This window comes from Mustela nivalis (genome assembly GCF_964662115.1).
Source record: "Mustela nivalis genome assembly, chromosome: 4".
In the NCBI taxonomy this organism is placed as follows: domain Eukaryota; kingdom Metazoa; phylum Chordata; class Mammalia; order Carnivora; family Mustelidae; genus Mustela; species Mustela nivalis.
Window position 1 is genome coordinate 153196158 of NC_139023.1, and position 16240 is coordinate 153212397.

The 16240-nt window shown below is 38.1% G+C and overlaps 1 protein-coding gene across 1 annotated transcript in view; it reads left to right on the forward strand.

Annotated features, from left to right (window-relative positions):
• The first annotated feature begins 413 nt into the window (after nt 1-413).
• Nucleotides 414-16240, forward strand: part of HPGD (15-hydroxyprostaglandin dehydrogenase) — a 29127-nt gene continuing 13300 nt past the window's right edge. Inside the window, exons 1-4 of the mRNA XM_082726942.1 lie at nt 414-963; nt 1260-1383; nt 4943-5049; nt 13123-13219. Of these exons, the coding sequence (XP_082583068.1) occupies nt 871-963; nt 1260-1383; nt 4943-5049; nt 13123-13219 (421 nt within the window). The 5' untranslated portion in view covers nt 414-870. The remainder of the gene's footprint in view (nt 964-1259; nt 1384-4942; nt 5050-13122; nt 13220-16240) is intronic.

Here is a 16240-nt window from a genome sequence, read left to right on the forward strand (position 1 = left end):
ATTGAAGCCTGCAGGTGATAACAAGAAAAGGAGTGGTTAGGTCAGAAGAACAGCCCATCTTGGATACACAGCTTGTACTCAAGTTCCTGGAGGACTGAGAACCTCTTTCCATTCTGGCGACTCTGAGCCTTCAAAGCTAGTAAGATTCAATAAGCATTCCATTGAGCCAACAGTTTACCAGGCTAACAGCGACTCTGGAAGCCCTGTGCAAGTAAATGATTACCGCCCTTGGGGAGCCCTCTCAAGATGACACACAATTGACACTCCAGTCTCCAAGACCTGGGAGTTCAGACATAAACTTAGATTGAGACAAAAAGCAACACCCCTAAGATTTTGCTCTGTTTGCTTGTTTTTTATTTTATTTTATTTTATTTTATTTTATTTTATTTTATTTTATTGTTTATTTTGAGGAAGGGGGCGTGAGAGAGGGGAAGACGTTAGGGTAGGAGGAAACCAAGCTCCCGAGCCCCTCCTCTCCCTCCTCTTCTCAGGGTGGTCTTTGCGCACTGAAGGTTTTTGTTTTGTTTTGTTTGCTTTTTTTTTTTTTTTTTTTTTTTTTTTTTTTTTTTAAGAAATAACCTTTCTGTTTTTCCTGTCAGCGTCCTGCCAGCCACTCAGCCAGAGGCCAAGGGGAGGCTCTGACCCGAGCTGCCAGTCAGGAAGGCAAAGATCGCCAAGCTTGGCTTCTGGGAGCGCTCAGGGCCAGGTGACACAGCCCTGGGTTCCCCGGCGCGGGCTTGACAGTTTCATCCCCGCCCACTCGCAGGAGAGCGCCCGGCAGGGCTGCACGCGCGCGCGCAGGGGACCATAAAAGCTGCAGCCGCGCGGAGACGGGGAGCTTGCCCACCGCCCCGGAGCCCCGGCCGCACCATGCACGTGAACGGCAAAGTGGCGCTGGTGACCGGCGCGGCGCAGGGCATCGGCAGAGCCTTTGCGGAGGCGCTCCTGCACAAGGGCGCTAAGGTAAGCAAGCGTGGCGCCGGGCCGCGGAAACTTGTCCTCCCACCCCGAGACTCCAGCACCAACCAAAGGACTCCCTCAGGAGACAGGGGGCCGCGCCCCGGGCTGCCCACCGTGCCGCTTTCAAAAGCTGCCAAGGCTGACGGTCTCGAGCAGACCTCCAAAGTGCCTAGGGAGAGACCCCGAACTTTAACTGCAGAATCTGAGGTCCAAGAGGGGGAGCGTCTGGTGTTTATTTACTGTTCTTCTGTTTCACTAGCTGCGATGACCTCGATGCCTCCCTCTCCTCTCGTCCATAGGTAGCGCTGGTCGATTGGAACCTTGAAGCAGGTGTAAAATGTAAAGCTGCCTTGGATGAGCAGTTTGAACCTCAGAAGACTCTCTTCATTCAGTGCGATGTGGCTGACCAGGAACAATTGAGAGGTAAGAGAGGGGAATCAATCCATCAACACCGAACACGCCTTGAACAAGCAACGACCTGAAGGCAGCCCTGGCCAGAGAGCCAGCCTCAGTGCAGGCAGATCGGCTGCCTCCTGGAGAGCAGCCACTTCTGAACTCCAATAGATAGCCTGGACTGTTAGGTTTCCTACTGACATCCCGATAGCCATAAAAACTAAGGGGGGAAAACCAAGACTGCTTGAGAAATCTTTTATTTTAGTCATTTGGCAGCACATGATGTAATCAAAATTCCTTTATATAGTCAAAGGCCGTGCTGCTGCAGTGATTACTGAAAGATTGAACTTGCAGATGGAACTTGGAAAGTTGAAATAGACTAAGGAACTGTGGCAAACAACTCCCAGAAAGCTGGAAGATGCAAAGTTCAATGACAACCAAATGTGGCAATGTTTCCTTTTAAACATACTAGAATGCAAGTTCAAGGACCATAATCACAGACGTGCTAGATATTTCCAACCAAATGTTCTCTCTGATATGGTACTTTAAGAATAATAATAGCTGTACTGCAGTGTTAGAATTACAGAAGAAACGTTTCTATCAGACTTTCCTCAATGCTTTCCTGTTTCTGGTCTCCTCCCTTAAAATAGAACCATCTGCTTGTGAGATATCAAGGACAATATTGGTGTGCACGATAAAGAGATTTGGTCAAATGGAGCCCTGATAGATTTGTATGAAAAAAAAAATTTCTGGAAAAATAAGTAGAAAAGTAATATATATGTATTTCACAAAGTTTATTTGAAAGACTAAATTGGGGGCACCTGGGTGGCTCAGTGAGTTAAAGTCTCTGCCTTTGGCTCAGGTCATGATCCCAGGGTTCTGGGATCAAGCCCCACATCGGGCTCTCTGCTTAGCGGGGAGCCTGCTTCCCTTCCTCTCTCTCTCTCTCTCTGCCTGCCTCTCTGTCTATTTGTGATCTCTGTCTGTCAAATAAATAAATAAAATCTTTGAAAAAAAATAAATATTAAATTGTTAGGCACTTCATTAATCAAGGGGCCAAAAATCTTCCATAAAAGTCATTCTAGCACCCCATCCTTAAATAAACACTGAAATGTGAATTTCTTTGAAACGTTGGGATATTCTGTATGAGGATGAAAATGAAGAGGTACCTTAGAAGGGAATGTTCCCCTCTAGCTAAAGATAATTGCTTTAAAGGATATTATGTAATTAGATCTGAAAACACTAATAAAGACCTATAACGTGAATTACAAGCACAACTAGAAGAGATCTTGAACCACAGTGCTAGTGGAATATAATTTGCCAGAGGATAAAGTTTTGTTGATTGTGCATGATATTTTGGATCAAGGATAAAGTCACGCCAAATTCCAACATCCATGCTGATGAAGTAGAAAACAGTATAGCTCATCTGAAAGCTATTTCTGCCTGAATTTATGTAGTTTCACATGTGACATTTAACCCTAATTGTTTTGCTTCCCAGTATTTAAAATTAGTATCCTGGCTGTAAACACATTCCTTAAAGTAAGTGATTGTGGAGGAGGAAACTCAGACACATCATGAGTGACCAGGAGAAGGCATGTTGGTCATGAGAAATCCACATGTTGTCTGAACATCAGCATTTATTTGCATTTAAGGAAGACATGGCCTTGAATCCAACAATTTTAGGATTTAATGCTATCTATAGCTTTTGAAACTGTTTAGGCTGTGGCCAAGGGAGACTTCTTTGAAATCACATAAATACAGAAGTGAAAGTTTCTTGGAGATGATCTGGATATAGTTCATATTACAAATGAAAATAATACAATGTCGTTGGGACGCCTGGGTGGCTCAGTTGGTTAAGCAGCTGCCTTCAGCTCAGGTCATGATCCCAGCATCCTGGGATCGAGTCCCACATCGGGCTCCTTGCTTGGCAGGGAGCCTGCTTCTCCCTCTGCCTCTGCCTGCCACTCTGTCTGCCTGTGCTTACTCTTGCTCCTCTCTCTCTGGCAAATAAATAAATAAAATCTTAAATTAAAAAAAAAAAAAAGAAAAGAATACAATGTCGAGAGTGTAAGTAAATTATAGAGTCTCCCAAGCTTCTAAATGTCAACAAGAGCTGAATTGTAAACTGTCTGAGCCCAAAATTCTGTGGTATGCCAGAGAGAAGATGATGAATTAGATATTGATAAGGGCAGAGTATAAGGAATGCAATAGAGACCAGAATGAAAAAGAAAATTAAAGAAGCAGTTAGACTTATGAACTTAACAACCCAATTTCCTATAAGATGGATGTGATTTTTGAAGAGTAGAACATACTTCAGGTGGAATGCCAAAAAAAAAAAAAAAGGTGTTCCTTAGATGCTTTCTGCTAGAGGGCCTTTCTGGAATCAATTTGAGATTTTAAGCAGTTTAAAAATTCCATGAAAAAGTAAACAGTTTTTATTTTGTTGTTTTCTATTCCAGTATGGTACAATACTATATACATAATGGCCTTTGTAATATTTTTGGCAATTAACTTGCCTAGTAATTTATCCATTTGGGAACTGATGAATCCATGCCCTCTTCAGTATGCGTGGTAGTTGTTAATAATTCTAGATTTTGTTCAATCAAAATAAAGTTTGTGTGGATTTGCTGTTTTCAAGGAACTCATAGATGGGCCCTAAGACCAGAGAATACTTTTCTGGTATTTGGAAGAACAGCCATGATTGTTATCTAAAGTCTCAGGTAGTAGAGCTAGAACCAATGGTAAAAGGCCCAACAAAAGAATTTAAATCTATAGAACTCTTGTCAAATGCTGCTTTGAGAAATAATGTGTTTCCTGATACAAAAGTGGTAAAGCCAAGTATGAATGGCTGAGGAAGATTTACAAGGACTGGACTGGGTATGTGGATTTTGGACAACGTAATGGATGAACTTCTGGCCTGAGGATCTATGAAGACTTTGCCAGGTCCAATGGAGTTTTTACACAAATGAGTAATACAAAGTAGCAATAATAGTGAGAAAGAGAAAAGAATGAATAGTCAATATTGAAGTTACAGTATCCAAATCAACTGGATGAAAAGTACACTTTTACTAGTTGGGATATCAGATTCTCTGAAATGATCATAAGGGATCTGAATACATGAGACGACTTGTGTTTAATATAACACATATTTTAAAAAGGATTTTTTTGTCATAGTCTAAGCCACAGAACTTCGGAAATTTCTTCAGGAAAGAATTTTAGAGTCTGTGAGTGCACACGAGTCAGTGTAGGGGGGAGGGAAAGAATCTTCAAACAGCGTTCCAACTGAGCACAGAGCCCCCAGCGGAGCTCAACCTCACTTGACCTGATCCCAGGTCAGATTTTCAACCACGCAAGCCACCCAGGCACTCCAGATGATGCATTTCTAACAGGTGTCTAGGTAATGCTGTGAATACTGTTGGCTCACAAACCATGCTTTGGGAAGCAAGGCATTAAGTCTCAGTCTAAGAGCATATTTTTTATTACAAAAGTAGATAAATGAAAATTAATTTCAAGACACAGGGTGGGATTGAAATGTACATATGGAACACACAAGACTGTATCTGTAATGTCTTCTTTTTTTTTTTCTTAGATACCTTTAGAAAAGTTGTAGACCACTTTGGGAGATTGGACATTTTGGTCAATAATGCTGGTGTGAATAATGAGAAAAACTGGGAAAAAACTGTGCAGATTAATTTGGTAAGCTATCTTCGCCATGTTTATTGTCTAAATTTGTATAATAAAACAATGCTTCTAAAGAAGAAAAGGTTCTTACGTTCATGGAATCAATACAATGACTTACAACATAGAAAAAGGGAAGTTGCAGAAAGCTGGAAAAGAAGCATTTCCTTTTACAAATGGGAAGGCATTTGAGGCTTCTAATTATGCAAATAAATCTGTCTTAAAAATATTAAAAGGAAATATGAAAAAAAAAACCTGTAGTTTACTGCATAACTTAGAAGTGAGCAAACTGTGGTCCATAGGTGAAACTAGCCTGCCACCTGTTTTTGTACAACTTAAAGCTAAGAATGAGTCTTATATTTTTGAATTGTTGAAAAAATGTAAAAGTCATATGAAATACATGAATATATGGAACTCAAATTTCAATGCCTGTAGTTTTCTTGGAGCACAGCTCTGGTCATCCATCTATGTATTGTCTATGGCTACTTTTTGCTGCAACAGCTGAGTTGAATAGTTGTGACAATGACCCCATGATGTGCACTAACTAAACTACCATCTGGCCCCTTACAAAAAAATGTTTGCCAATCCTGACTTAACTTGTTTAAAAACTAAGTCTTAATTTAATTCCAGAAATGTAACGGAAAGCAAGATTAAAGCGACTGTTACTTTGTAATTATTGGGATTTTTATCTGAAAGTCGGTATTTGTGTGTGTGTGTGTATGTTTATGTATAATTTCTACAATGTTTGATGATCAGTTAGCTCTTAAATTACAGAACTGTAGAATTAGAAAATAAAATTTCTGTTTTATCCTCTGTATCACAAGTTGATTGGTTATCCCATTTTATAAACACACTTGACATAAGATGTTGGGGTTCAGTAAAACTTAAGCCTTAGCCAAAGAAAGCTGTAAGGGCTAGGCTGTGTGTCGGGGTCACCCTGCCCTTGCTAAGGTCATTCTACAAGTCTTGCAAAGCAGGCATGTGTCAAGTACAGAAGAACCACTGTGTGTATCAACATACAGGGAGTGGCCCCCTACTTCATGATAAGCTCCTTAAAAACAGGATGTGTTATGTTTTTTTTTTCTTTCTTTCTTTCTCAGTAATCAACACAATATCTTGAAGATAGTGCTTAATCAATAAATATTTGCCTTGAATCTACATTCCCATGAATAATTTCTTAACTCTAATAACTTGATGGGAGTAGTGAGAATTACAGTACCTCACAAAAGAGCTGAACCACTTTGATAAGGGTACAAAGTTTCTCCCCATACTTGACAGATACCTGAAGTTCTTTAATTGGGAATGAAAGGTACTTCTTCCAGCTCTTTTTAAAATTTGTCTCCAGTGTTCTTAGATATCATCAGTTTTCAGAATAACGTTAAAATTTATGCGTCAGATTTCTCCCAAAGTCTTTCTGGGAGATGTGTGTGTGTGTTTAGAGACCTGACCTGTCAATATTCATGTTAAATTTGTTTCTTGCTAACAGTACAGCATGAGCTCTTATTTTTTAAGTCACATCTGGGCATATCTACATTTTATATTTGTGGATTTAAGCCACTTATACTCATCATCACCCTTTATTGGGATTTATGTCTTATGCTTTTGTTCATGTTTTATTTTTAAATTAATCTTTTAAAGACTTTATTTTAGAGAGAAGAGAATGAGAAGGGGGAAGGGCAGCAAGAGAGGGAGAGAGAAAGAGAAACAGACTTCCTGTTGAGTACAGAGCGCGATGTAGGGCTCAATCCCAAGACCTGTGAGATCATAACCTGAGCTGAAATCAGGAGTCGAATACTTAACCGACTGAGCCACCCAAGCGTCCCTTCAGTTCATATTTTGAATTTACTAAGTTCTCTTTTTTTTGCTCTCGATCTTTTTCCATTATTTTCTTAAATTCCACTGGATACCTCTAATTCTTCTCTACTGATAAGAAAATTGAACATTTTATTTTACTTTTTTAAAGATTTTATTTATTTGAGAGAGAGCGAGAGCATGCATGCAAACGAGTTCAGGGGGGTGGTACAGACAGAGAAGGAGAAGCAAATTCCCCACAGAGCAGGAGCCCGACTCAGAGCTGGATCGCAGGACCCTGGAATCATGACCTGAACCAAAGGCAGATGCTTAACTGATTGACACACCCAAGTGCCCTGGAAATTACACATTTTATTAATCTTTGGTGGTTGTCCCTGACTTATTATGAACCATATTTCATTGCATCCTGTGGTTGCCAGATGGAAAAAAAAATGAATTGAAAACTTCAGGAATATTTAAGAATATATTTTTATAAACTTAATGGCACTTTCCACAACCACATAAAGTGACAATAATTTCTTTGCATCAAGCTCTACTAGTGAAAAGGCACGAATCACACAACAATTTTCTCCCTACTGGTATTTTTAATAGTTTCATCTGTAATATCTATAGCTATTTCATAGACAAAGATCACTACACTATGAAGTTCCTAAATTCGTTGCATTCATAATGGACACCTACTATGTCTTTTCCTTAAGAAATCAGTTGTCAGGGTGTCTATGTGGCTCTGTCAGTTAAAAGACTAAGCATCTGCCTTAGGCTTAGGTCCTGATCCCCGGGGTCCTGGGATGGAGTCCCTCATTAGGCTCCCTGCTCAATGGGGAGTCTTGCTTCTCCCTCTCCCACTACCCCCTCCCCACTTGTGCTATCTCTGTTCTTTGAAATAAACAAATAAAATCTTAAAAAAAAAAAAAAGACAGAAATCAGCTCTCAGAAAACTGCAATGATTTGAGTTAATATAAAGAACATGAAAATAATGAAGACATTATCACAAAGAAAATGGGATTAGAATTATCAATCTTCATCTGGCTGAGAGGGCGTGTTTGCTCTAACATGTCCTGAGTGAATAAACACTTCCTGCAGGCTAGAAATTCTTACAATATCTGCAAATAGAAAATTCTAGAAGACCAGGAGAATTTTATTTGACTCCTTTGATTGCAACTCACTGTCTTGGATTCTTCCTCATTGAAATTATCTGGCCTTTATTTTTCTTTGGACTCTGCTGACATAAGGCACTCCTTAGCTTAACTCCAGGAACTAAGGACATTTATTTAACTTACATCTAAAGAGCGGGATATAACCTTTGTTACCTATATATAACTTGAAAACATGTTACTTCCTCTCCTACCTGCAACACCCAGTTCAAGACTAGATTGGAGTCTGACCTATCATTATCCTTCTGACTTGATTATTGTGTTATATAATGCAAATATTTGTGTTTGGTTTGTATATTTTTTAGACTCTGGATGTAACTTGCCTCCTTCCACGAGACCAGGCATGTTCTGTTGCATGTTCCTCTATGTTCCCATCTCTGTCAGAGTAACCACTTAGTTAAAGGACTTTACTACGTATCTCTTCCTCTTCTGGAATCTTGTATTCCCTAATGATACCATGCTTATAGGGCTTACAAATTTTAAAATTGTATTAGAATTACTTTTATACCTGTGCAATTTATGCCAGTAGGCTATAAGCTCTTTCAAGGCATAAAATTTTTTGTTCTGTGTACAGAGTAGGTGTTCAATTTATATTTACTGGAGACATAAGCTACCATTCTATGATATTTTACATACATGATATTCATTTTCATATTTTAATACAATGTTTAGATTATTTCCTAATACATCAGTGTTGCCAAGCTGTACCATTTGTCCTTCTACTTTTACTACTTACCAAACTTACCACTTCCTTATCCTTAACTTAGCAGAACTCATCGCTCTTCCCACACAAGTGATACATTAAACCTCTTCCCATTCTTTTGTTTTCATTAGGCTATTCGGTGCTTCCTCCTTAATCTGAAGCCAACTGCAGTAGCTTTATTTATAGCTACCCAGAGCTCATTAGGAATGTTCAGGGAAGACTGAATCTTTGACTGTCAAAGGTTACTCTGGCAATTGGGTGGGTAGAGGTAGATTTAACTTTGAATATTGATAAGCCCATTCTGTAATATACTTCTTTACTTTCTGATCTTTAATAAGCCTAAATAAATTCATTCCCATTCATATGGGATTTATAATCTAATTTGGGTATGTAACTAATGTATAGTATCTCTTAGTGTACTCAAATAAAAACGAAACAAAATAGATGGCTTATTGTGGTTGATTATTTTTTTCAGAAATACAAGGGTTGACAAAAGATTTGTACTAATAAGAGTATGCATTTAGATTCCATCAAAACTAGATGAAAGTTCTGAATTTAGAATTCATGGACTTTTATTTCATGTCTCTGGTCTTCAATTTCCCAGTTGTAAAAGGATAAAGATAATTTCCTTATCCGGAAGGATGCTTAAGCTTAAGTAAGCCCTAATTTACATGAAGTATCCAGCACAGGGCTACTACATAACATCACTCAATAAATTATATTTCTCCTCCTTACATTTTCTTCATTGTCACAATGAATTTATATACAATTTATATACTTCATTTATATACAAAGTGGGTTCCTCTGTCCTACTCTGCCTCTAAGGATGAGTTGAGGAGATGGGAAGAAATGTGGTCAAATGTACTCCTGTTTCTTGGCTCCCAAGGATGCTGATTACAAATTAAATTAGTAACTGCTCTCTGTTTTGTTACTCCTACTCCATAATGTTTAAAGATCTAGTGGAACTATTATGATTAGGCAGAACTTGCTAAATTTTAAGTAGCTCTGCAAAGGGGAATACAATAATATTTCTCACATTAAAAAAATGAAAAAAGACTGAACACAGAGAAACAAAAGCTGAAGAAGGATTTCAAAGAAAAAAAAAAAAAGAGTGGTCACCTATATTAGTACTCCTCAAGAATTGGGCTGAAGGAAAGATAAGAAACCTGAAAGGCAATATTTAATGATTTAGATGACAGAATTTTTAAAATGAGAGTTAAGAGTGTAGCACAAGAACCGGAAATAAACTAAAAGGAACCTCAGAAGGGAGGGAGCTAAGATAAGGAAAATGATATATTAGGAAATTTCAGTAGTGAATACATGCACATGTGTTTTTTGTATATAGGTTATGGAAATATATATATAATATATAGCACATTACATATTATATAAACAATATATACTGTATTGTACATATAATTTACATATGATTTAATTAATTAATATTAATTAATTGTGGTTAGTTAATATTAAAATATAATTAATATGCTATAATTAATATATTAATGTGAATATATGAATATAATGTATTAACATGAATATATTTAATATACATTAATATATATTAAGAAGACATGACACCTGGTAAGAGTTAAACAAATATGCTATTACCATCTATCCATTTGTCTTTGTTACTTAATAATTATTCCCAGTACAGGGAAATTTATGAGTGGTTTTAATTTATAGGGTGCTTAAATCTGTGGGAAAAAATAATTTAAGATTTGGAATAGAGCACAGTTATAATTTTGGTATTATATTTAGAAATTATTCATAATCAAAACTTAAGTAAGCATGTGTTAATTAGATCATTTTGTCAGTAAGTGAATTTTTATTCACACTATGTGAAATTAACCATAAAATTTTCTTTTTCTCTTTTTGAGAGTCAAATCCCAATTTTTTGGAGGTCAAATACAAATTTGAGAGTACCTTTATGATAGACTAAAATAATACTATATAGATCCCCGCTATTTTGTGTTTGTAGCTAGAACAAGCCTGTAATTTTCATTTTTTTTCCCCTAGATGCTTGATATTTTAATGACCCAATCTATGTGCTATATAAATATTGCCAAGGAATAAGAATATTTAGAATATTAACAAAATATTTATTTAGAATATTTAGAATATTAACAAAATATTTAGAATTATTAGAATATTAACAAAAACATTTTATTCTGTGGCTTCCTAACATTTTCCTGATTATATTGCCTGGGATAATAAGGAAGAGATTGTTGTAGGAGAGGAGGTAAAAATATCACATATGCCCCAGCCAAAGCATTACCCTGTTTTGTAGATGTATTCAGAGGAGCACTCTCATTTGAAAAGTTACCCAGTTCTTAACTTGATAATGGATGGGAAAATAATCCTTTATCCTCCTCCACCAAAGACCTGGAAATAAATCTTCCCTTTTTAAAAAAAAATTAAAGCTGAAGTATTCCCAAATTTTTTATCTGGCTGCATCTAGTAGATCTAGAAAACACAAAAGCAGGGTGTCAGCAAAGCCGTAAATACCTGAGAATAAAGCATAGCGCCAATATGCGTAAACAGAAATTCTGTCCGGACATGCTAGAGACTTAGGCAGAAACAACCAGAATCTAACTGACTTCAGTTATTTCAGCCATGGACATTTTTTCCTTCTTATATAAACCATTTAATGTTTTGTATTTTTTCTTTGTAAAGGGACTCATGGAAATTTTACTCATTCTCCCTAAGCCTACTTAATATCATACTGACACATGGTTTAAGTGAATAGAATCTTCAATTTACTTTTTTGTTCTAGAACTAGTATTAGGGAGAGTGGCAACATTGAATATGTGTCAGGAAAACTCCAAAGGGACTTTTTAAAATAAAAAGAAGGTAACCACCACTGTATGCCCTCTGTTCCAGACTCATTACTGTCATGTCATTTTCTTTGCGGTATTGTAAAGAATACAAAAAGTAGGAATTAAGATGTCAAAGGAAAATGTTCACCTTCTCAAAGTCAAGTTGGAAGGAAGAGTTCTTAAATCTAAAATGGAAAATGAGCTTCAAATAGAAGTTTTGGACCACAAGTTGTTTTTGTAGTGGTAAATTCTCCGACATTAGAATACAAAGGGAAGTCTGGGGAGCTCCATCAGTTAAGCTGCTGCCTTAGGCTCAACTCATGATCCCAGAGTCCTGGGATGAGTCCCACGTAGGGCTCCTTGCTCAGCTCCTCCCTCTGCCTGCCACTACCCGCTGCTTGTGCACACTCTCTCTCTCTCTCTGACAAATAAGCAAAACCTTAAAAACAACAAAACAAAACAAAACAAAAAAACCAGAAAGGTTGCCTACATGGGGAGGAGAGTCACCAATCAGAGTAAACTCTCAAAAAGCCAGTGCAAGAGTGATGAACAAGTTTAAGTGGCAGACATTACAGAAGATTCCTTGTCCAACTGACCAAGTCAAGGTCTTGAAACAGAGTGAAAGAGTTATGTGATCTCACACAACACAGAAGTCAGGAGTGCTTAATATTGCCATGCAGTGATCCCAGAATGCAATGTCTTTTCATCTCTCTGGTCTGCCTCTCTTCCCAGAGCTTTCATTTTAAGGATGTTAGCAATGTAACTACATATTCCAGCCATTATACCCATACAGAGGGGTGGGAAAGAACTAATCATATCTTTCTGGTTTTCTTAAAAGCAACGGACTTTTCAGCAACAGTCTCTCGCACTGCCCTTTCTTGACCTGGACCTCCTCCTGCTGACTGCACCTCAGGTCTCACTGGCTAGAAAAGGGTCACCCGTGGGCCCTTAAGCCAGTCACTAGCAAAGAGAATGGAATTTCTGCAACTGAATGAAATTAATCAGTGCCCACCCTAAACCTGGGGAGATCACCTTCCTCTGTGTTACATGGGGAAGAAGTAGATACAAATGCCAAATAGACTTTATATTGGAAAAATTTTTTTTTAATGGCATGAAAACGGTGTAGGAAATCAAGGGTTTCCACTATTATGTATCCCCAAATCCAAGAGAATTAAACAGAGTAGATGTATGTGTGTGAAAGACCTGGATCTGGGAATGATATGCTAAGTAGGGTAAATAAATTTTGTGCCCAATATTTAGAGAAGAAAAAGAATATTGTATATACAGTTCTCTAAGGCTCTGAGATTTGAGATCAAGTGACAAAGCACTAAGGAAATACAATTTTTTTCATAAAGTCTCAGATTGGGCAACTAAGTGAACTTTTGGGGAGATGTGAGAAGCTTGGCAACTGTAGGCAAACCAAAGAAAAGCTACACAATGACTCGCTTTAAAAAAAAAAGCAAATAGCCACTTGAAAGCCTTTCAGAGATAGTATTTGCAGAAATCTTCCTGAATGTCTACAATCACCATAAAAACTTCAGTCTGTGATATATAATAAAGTATAATGGCTATGTTACTTTTCCCGTTTATGTCTCTGGATTAGGTTTCTGTTATCAGCGGAACGTACCTTGGCTTGGATTACATGAGTAAGCAAAATGGAGGTGAAGGCGGCATCATTATCAATATGTCCTCTTTAGCAGGTAAGGACAAGTATGACATTCATAACAATTTCCTATTGGTAATTTGGGCCACAAAAATAAATCTTCATTAATAATAACTTCCTACTCATAATTTAGATCACAGAAGTAGATATTCAAAGTACGTTTATTATCAACTCAGGAATCAGCAAGATAATTTCATTTAAAGTTTCAGAAGTCTGACCAGTATTGACAGCGAGTGGTCTAAACTCTGCTTGTCCCAAAGTATGGACACTTCCTTACATTATCTGGTTTCAGTCATGTGGTAATTTCAAAACAGGTGCTCAAAACAGGTGTTCCCCGCCTCTCCCACTGTGCCCCACCTCCCAGCTCCAGTTGTATTTCAGGGGTCAGGTGTGGAGACACCTGTGACAACACCAGAGATCTGCTTCTCAGCATTGTTCTTTCTCCTTCCTCTGGGTGTCATTGTCAGATGGTCCTTAAGTCTCTTTAAACTGCCACCAAGGGAGGCTTAGAAATTTCCTTCTTGGGAAGTTCTCAGAAAACAAATGAGCATTTCCGTTTCGGGGTTGCTTAAAGACAAAATAACATCCCTAAAGTTATTATAGAACCAATTCTACAAGTTTTTCAGGGTAAATTGGTTATTTTTCCTGATGTAATATCTACTTATAAATGATAAGATTTCAATTCTGAGGATGTGGTAAAAGGTGAGAGCATGGGAAAGACTTAGATATTTGGCCTAAGAGAGAGACACATTTAAATTCTGGGAATCTGAAACCCTAGAGTCAAATTGCCATGGCTATATCTGCACTATTTTGAAATAAAATTATAAAGAAAAATACATAAACAATTAGAGATTTAATAAGAAGTATTCGCTATCTTAATAAAAATAGAAATGTAAAAAAATCTGGGGTGGTGATCAAGAGATAATCCTATGGGCTGTGTCTTAAAGCTAGAGGGCTAACAAGGATTGGAGAAGCTTGAATCCTGTTCAGGGAGCCCTTTGCCCTTCTGTCACTGGAAGTACTTCTTTCATTCCCAGGAAGTCTGGAAGCCTCCAGGTTGAATCAATTTAGAACTCTGTTCAAGACATTCTGTACAATAAGAGGAGGCTTAAAAAAAAAAAAAGGAGGTTTATTTGCCTCAGAGCATGAATAAAGATGTGCAATGCAGTACTGCGTTTTAGCCAATAAAAATATTTAAAGGTGTCATCACACTTAACACATTGAACACTTACTGTTTACATGCTACTATTTTAAACATTGTGTGTGCCTTACCTCATTTAATACAACCACCCCACAAAGTGGATTCTGTAATCTCCCTTTTGTAGGGAAGGAAATCCAGGTAGGAGAATTTGAGTATCTTCCACAAGCTTACACAGCAAGGAAGCAGTAAAGCGGGTATTCTCACATGAGCAACCTGATTTAGGACCTCTTCTGTCTTAACCACCGGGTTATCTAACTCTTCTGTCCATGAGATGGTTAATTTGGCTCTCCATCCGTGATGAGTTTAGCCCAACTGTGAGGTAAAAGAAACTGAATTCCTCTAACTCCATTAAACCAGCGAAATGTGCTAGTTATCTTCAAGCCTTCTGGGCACTGCTTTAATTTCAAGACCACATGACTAACTCTCGGTGATATTTTAAGCTTTTGCCCCATTTGACACACAGAGTTAAACTCTGAAAACATCTGAGGAGCTTACCAAAGGCACAAGTCAAAACACGTCTTTGGCAAGCGCAATTTAAGGATTACAATTAGACGTCCACTTTGCTCTCTTGGCGAAGAGCTTGCTTTATCACACTACCCACCTCTGGGTGTTCATTGGCTTCTACCTGTTTCAGAGTCAACATTGGGAACCATGTGTGGATCTTTCTCTAGTCATGCAGATGAAACTGAATAAATACAAATTCAACAATAAGGTCATTTTGGTTTCAAATTACCTTTCTGGCACTCTTACAATTTAATGAATATCATAGCATTCCAGACTTCTTCTCCACCTACTATGCCTCCCAGCCAGCAGGGTGTCTCTGCTTATAATAGTTGCATAGCTTATCTTTGTCCACTGTGTTTAATTTGGTACCTTCATCCTTATGTAGGGACGTACCCTCCCTCCATAACGCCCGACCTCCATACCTGATGCCTTTATACAGTTTCTTTTTTGTCTCTGGATAACCTGCACAGGCTTTGCCACCTTTCTTCCCACCTGGGCTTTGGCATTAATGTCCTTTAATTTCACAAAGAGGATGAAGATGCATTGCCCTGTAGTCTATCCTATCAGCAAGAACATCTCTTCTTCCCACAGTGAGATGAGTTTGATAAACACTCGGGGTTTTGTAATAGTAGAAAAATATCAGTGAGAACCTCTTTGGCTTCACATTTTCCTCAGAAATGTTACCAACAGTTTTATACCCTTGAAGTTATAGCCTGTTGGGAGAGGTCAGATGACCAAAATGTCTGAGGAGTTGCCAGAGTCAAAGTATTTTTTCCCCTCAGCTTTACTGAGGTATAAATGACCAAATTTCTAGTGCTTACTTCCTCTGTGTTTTCCAAAAGTGCTTTCTGAACTTTCCTTCCTCAGATTTGTTCCTACTTCCCTCCCACTGGTCAGTTCACTAATGGAATAGCTGTGAGTGCTGTTCAACTCTACCAGTCTTTCCTCACAGTCTCATGCTGTCAGTAAAACCTTAAGTTGAAACACTGGTTTGGGCAGAGAAGTTAATGAGTAATGACCACTGACGCAGACCAAGTATCAAATGCAATTAATAAGTTTAACAAACAGGAGTCAAATGGAGAGTGATTCCACCGTGTATTGAGGGAAGGGTGTGCGCCAGCCGGGAGCTCCAGAAGATGTTCTGAGCACTGTTGACCACTAGATTCCTCTCTATGAGTTTCTGTCTATAAACACAGTCTGTAAAGCTGCGCTCATGTTGACATAGTCATTCTTAACTATTAAAAAAAAAAAAAAGTTGAAAGGAACAACAAAAGATCATCCTGAAGTCGGGTTTGATGCCCATCACCTGGCACAAGACATCCCATGAGAGTCAAGTGTGCTTCTTACACAGTT